Source organism: Cornus florida, unplaced genomic scaffold (assembly GCF_030987335.1).
Source record: "Cornus florida cultivar Cherokee Brave unplaced genomic scaffold, ASM3098733v1 CherokeeBrave_3.0.0_Hap2_Chr09, whole genome shotgun sequence".
Lineage (NCBI taxonomy): Eukaryota > Viridiplantae > Streptophyta > Magnoliopsida > Cornales > Cornaceae > Cornus > Cornus florida.
The window spans coordinates 10,770,741-10,776,740 of NW_026775579.1; the positions used below are offsets into that span (position 1 = coordinate 10,770,741).

At 37.4% G+C, this 6,000-nt stretch overlaps 1 protein-coding gene across 1 annotated transcript in view; it reads right to left on the reverse strand.

Moving 5' to 3' along the window:
- The window catches only part of LOC132273542 (pheophytinase, chloroplastic), a 29,026-nt gene extending 23,838 nt beyond the window's left edge, over positions 1-5,188 (reverse strand). The window contains exon 1 of the mRNA XM_059774501.1: positions 4,703-5,188. Within this exon, the coding sequence (XP_059630484.1) occupies positions 4,703-5,133 (431 nt within the window). The 5' untranslated portion in view covers positions 5,134-5,188. The remainder of the gene's footprint in view (positions 1-4,702) is intronic.
- Positions 5,189-6,000: the final 812 nt, after the last annotated feature.

Genomic DNA, 6,000 nt, shown 5'->3' on the forward strand with positions numbered 1-6,000 from the left:
TTAGATAAAGATGGTTTTGATTCATCATTTGGCTGCATTGTTGTTGTTTGTGTGCAGTGAGTTCCATCACGTAACTTCTTTGTAATATCTCCAGCAACATCACGTGACTCATGATGATTCATCTCTAATGGATTTCTTGGAAACTCCAACATGGGATGGAGTGGTGGATCAACCTTCAAATTACACCTTTGCAGAGAGTGTAAAGGCTGTTGTTGCTTGCGGTTTCTGCCATCATTATTACCCAGTGCATATTCGTCTTTAAGGGCTACCAATTTGTTAAAAGGCTGGGAAATTCGAGCGCTTATCCTATCGCATTAAGCATTCAGCCCTTTAAGCTTTTCCAAAATTTGTAACAGCAACTCAGTCTTCTAATTATTGTCCGATCTTTCATTGCCCGATTGAGTAAACATAATGTCTACTTAGGCTCTGATACCAAAAACTGATGTAGGACAAAGGACAGGCTCAAATAGAAGAAAGTAAATAAGAGTTATGGACTGGAAATTCATAAACAAAGCTAAGATTCAAGGGTTGTTAGTAGAAAAGAAGGATTGAAAATAACAAAGAAAAGCCTATTGGAATTACTCCAATAGGACCTAGGTATCACACCTAGAGAAGGCCTCACACCCTCAGAATTTGTGAATCACTCACAAAGAAATCTCAAAGGATAATTTTATTCAATCATTAGCTAAGTATTCAGAGTTACATCGTATCCTTTTTATAATAAAAGATGACCCTTGGATTACCCTACAATGGAGGTAATCAAAAGTTGACTCTAACTTATTATAATAAAAGATGACCCTTGAATTACCCTACAATGGAGGTAATCAAAAGTTGACTCTAACTTAATAAAGTAACAAATAACTTAATTGATGCAATTTACCAAAACAAGGTAATCAAAAGTTGACTCTAACTTAATAAAGTAACAAATAGCTTAATTGATGCAATTACCAAAATAATGAAATTTGACCAAACCCCCTAATTATGCAAGACTCCAAGTGGACCCCCCATCATCTAGCCTGTGCCAAATTAAGGTTTGACCCTTAGAACCCTCCTTGCCACACCTTTTATATACTTTAAAAGGCTGTTGTCACTGTTCTCTACCATGATGTTAGAGGAGAACGTCGTTCTATGTCCCCAATGGCTTTGTTCTAAGCCAAGGAAGCTTAAGATTGTTGAGTCCAAACCAAGTTTCCTATCACACGAAAATCGAATTATCTGGTGTAAAAATGAAAGGGAAACAAAAACAACATTGAAAATAAATTTGGAACAACAACTTTCGAAAATTGGAAATAGGCTTTTTCCTCTCCTCAATAGCCGAGCCCTCCATTTTCTCTCTCCATATCACACTTTCAAGCTCCAATTTCATCTATTTCCTTCATGATTTGAACTTTGCCATTGAAGGCAAAGTTAACGAGCTCAACGAAAGTCACGATTTGATCGGAGCCGATTTTCATTTGGACCACCTTGGTGATTTAGAAAATTTTGGAATTTTGGGACTTTTGCTTGATTCTAGAGGTAAGGGTCTCTAAACCTCACATCCTTTGGTTTCTTGTGAGTTGATCCCCTTTCTTGTGAGTTAATCCCTTTAAATTGTACTATGGCATGTGTAATTTGTGAAATTGATGCATGACCATTAGGGTTTATTATTGTAAGGCATGATATTTATGTTTTATGTGGTATGTGTGTTGAATTGCATGCTTATATGAATTAATGTGAGATTATTAGATGAATTGTTCCTACTACATGCTTTCATGTCTAAAATGCCTTAATTACGAGATTGATAGCATAAGAATTGTTGTATTGATTATTTCCAAAGCATGCAAGAATGATGGTAGCTAATATATGAATTTTCATACTGTTATAATGTTGAAGTTCATGATACATTCATGCATTGGCATTGGATGAGTAAAGGGATATTGATTTTGAAATGAAAATTTGATTTTTGGAAAGGTTTTTTTTTTTTTTTTTTTGATAAGTAAATATATATTAACAGAGGCACTTAATCGGGAGCAAACCCTTAACAAAGCAAACAAAAGACACAAAAAGCGCCATAAAACCGATAAGTTGTCAACAAAATCCAAAAAATTATCCTGAACAATTTTTCCCAATAACCCAAAAATAAAGAGAATGCAAAATATTCGACTTAATAACCCACGCTAGCGACTCCTTTTCATCAAAAGATCTCCTGTTCCGCTCGTGCCACAACCCCCACCATCATACACAAAGAGGGGTTACCCTCCAAGCTTTTCTAACCCAACTGCCCACTTGTCTCCCTCTCCAAGCCTCTAACATATCCATCGTGGTCCTTGACACAACCCACTCTACTCCAAAAACATTCAGGACCATACTCCAAACATCCGTTGCCACTTCGCAGTGCAGTAAGAGATGGTTAACCGATTCACCCGTCTTCTTACACATGCAACACCAATTAACTATTATTTGGCATCTTCTTCTAAGATTATCGAGAGTAAGAATGCTGCCAAGCACCGCTGTCCTAGTAAAAAAAGCCACCTTCAATGGAGCTGAAGTCCTCCACATAGCCTTCAAGGGAAAACATTGCTTGTCGAATTCATAAGGCTTTGGTAAAACAACCTCACCTCAAACACCCCTCTAGAACCCCCCATCCACACCATCTCATCCCTTCCTTCCCCCTCCACTGCTTGATTTTTGGAAAAGTTTTGAAAGGATGTTTGCGAAAACCGGACGACAAGGAGTTGCCTTGTGTCCATGGCGTTAATGGAACCTAGAGGGAACATAGGGAGACTGCCCTATGCGTGGTTGAGCTACCCAAGCCCCAAATGAGATATGTGAGATGCGTTCTTGTTTGGTTTCAAGTCGTTTCTAGGTTGAAGGTAAATGTGGGAAAGAGTGTTATGGTTCCAGTTGGTGAGGTGCTTGATCTTTCCATCTTAGCAGACATCCTTGGTTGCAATACATGTTCTCTTCCTATTTCTTACTTAGGGTTACACCTTGGGACGTCGTCGAAAAGAGTGGGGAGTTGGGATCCTATGGTGTAAATGTTCGAGAGGAGATTGGCAAGGTGGAAGATGCAATATCTCTAAAAAGGTGGGAGAGTTACTTTGATGAAGAGCACTTTGTCAAACCTTCCCACTTATTTCCTCTCCCTTTTTCAGATTTCGTCTTCTGTGGTTGAGAGGATTGAGAGGTTACAACGGAATTTTCTTTGGGGTGGGACAGGGGATGAGTTTAAGTTTCATTTGGTCCGTTAGGAGCAAGTTTGTTCCGATTCGGAAGGGAGGGTTGGACATCAGAAGGCTGGTTACTTTCAACAAGGCTCTTTTAGGGAAGTCGATATGGAGAGTTGGGGTGGAGAGGCACAAACTATGGAGGATGGTAATTGCTAGTATTTTTGGGGAGGCGAGAGGTGGTTCTTGTGCTGGGATGTGGAAATCCATTTGGAAGGAGGGGTGGTTACAATTTTCCAAACACATCAGATTTTGTGTTAGGGATGATGGTAGGGGGATTCGCTTTGGGGAGGATTTATGGTGTGGCAATCGATCTCTTGCTCTTTCATTTCCCAGACTCTTCAGGTTTGCTACGGATAGACATGCCTTGGTAGTTGATTGGTATCGGGTTGATAGCGGGAGAACAACTTGGGGCGTGCGCCTTTCGCAGCACTTTCAAGATTGGGAGATTGAGGACGTCATCAGCTTGTTGGAGATGTTGTATCGCCATTAGATTGTGAGTGGAGTTTCTAACTCTTGGGTGTGGGTTCCCTCCTCTCGTGGATGTTTTGATGTACAATCCTTCTTTAGGTGTCTTTCAGATGTTCTTGGAGATCCCTTCCCATGGAAGGCTATATGGCGGTCTAAGGCCCCTCTCAAGGTGGCTTTCTTTGCTTGGACATTTGTTTTGGGGAAGATATTGACTCAGAATAACCTAAGGCAGAGGAGACATGTGGTGGTCAACTGTTGCTACATGTGTAAGAGAGACGAGGATATTGGAAGATCACCTTCTTTTGCATTGTCACATGGCTTGGGATTGCTAGGTTATGCTTTTGGATTTGTTTGGATTCCAATGGGTTATGCCCAAGTCCTCGAGAGACTTGCTGGAGGCTTAGAGAGGGTGTATAGTGGGGGCCCAAGTCCGTGATTTCTGGAAGGTTGCACCTTTGTGCGTTTGGTGGTGCTTATGGCTCGAAAGAATTTGAGATCCTTTGATGGAAACGAAAATCTTATTGGTGTGCTGAAATTCTCTATTATTAGCACTCTTTTTTGTTGGGTTCTAGGGAGCAATTATAAATCCATGGAGGAGATAATTGATTTTTTGGACTATTTGAGAGTTAAGAGGCCCTATTTGGCCTTCTGTTGCTTGTGAGGGATGTGTTCCCCTTTTGAAGCCTTTTTTTTAATACAATCTTGCTTATCAAAAAATATATATACACACTAAATCCTAGGGGATAAACAAAATAAAATTTCATAAAAAGAAACCTGGTTAACGTGAGTATAATACTATATATATGTCAATAAGTCTAAAAGGAAATGGGTTTTGAGTTGTGAGAAAGAATTGGTGTGGCCTCCTCTGTTATATTAGATACTAACTAGAGTAAGAAAAGCATTATAAGTAATAGTCTACGACAGAAAGGCATATACAAGAAATAATAATAATAATAATAATAATCGAAGCAATTGGTTTGGGCATTAATTTTAAAAATTATAGATGTAATTAATTAGTTAGTTACCTGCGCCAATGAGCAATGGAGGCACCAAAACCATGAACAAGAAGCAGAGGTGGAGTTCCTTCTTCCCCAATGCCATTAGTATTGTTAATGACCAAGTAATTGATGGTGTGGCCTTTCCACTTCCACTTAATGCACCTCTCCTTTATCTCTCTCACTTCCAACAACTCGGTGGTGGTGGTGGTGGTGCTATTGTTGCTTCCACCACCGCTGAACAAATTAGACACGCCGGAAGAAGAAGAAGATGATGATGATAATGATGATGTAACACTAGCACTGGCAGATCGACTGACAAGCTTTCCTCTGCAGACTTGCCGCTGATTTCGCAATGGTAAAGAAGATGATAAAACGTGAGGAAGACTGTGGTGGTGGACAGGGAAACTCACAGCGCCACCAGTGCCTGATAAGGCTGCTTTTTTTGCCAAGACCCTCATAGTTGCCGTCTCTCTCTTACTTTCTCTCTCACGCACGGGAGTAAATAAAATAAATTGGAGTTTTTGGAACCATCGAAAACTATGTTTAGATATTAAAAAGGAAATAATAAAATAAAATAAATTGAATATCATTGGCACTAAAAGTAAAAGATTTAGTTAGAAGTTAATTTAATTTAAAATAACTTTGGAACCATAATTATTATAATGTAAACACTCAAAAATAAATAAATAAATAAATAAATAAATAAATACATCATCCCTCATTATATAATACAACATCTACCATTTTCACTATAAAATTGTTCTTCATAACTTACTTACTTTCTTTACCTTTTTTTTTTTTTTCTTTTCAAAAAGTCCCCAGCCTTTTAATTTTATTGTCAAAAGAGTTGGGATTTTATTTATCAACAAATACGAGGTAAACTTAAAATTTCAAATTAATTCTTAAAAATCACATTTGGAAAAAAAATTAAACTAAACTCAAATCATAAAATAGAAAAGAAAAATATAAAAAAAAAAAAAAATACCATTACTATCACCATCCAAATTAATTTTTAAAAACCACATTAGAAAAAAAAAAAATCCAAACATAAACATAGAGCATAAAAAAAAAAAAAAAAAAAAAAAAAAACAAATTATCATTCCTGTCACTATTACCATCATCAAAAGAGTTTAATGGTTGATGAAATTTTAATAGTTATTTAATATTTTTTATGCTAACAAGATCAATTACATCATTACACTATGTTATTTCTTTACTTGTAAAATCTTTCATTATTACTTATAAAAATCAATATCAAACCCTAGTGAGAGAGAAGAGAAAGTTAATACAAAATAGATAAAGAGTTTAGAAAGGCAGGACACAAA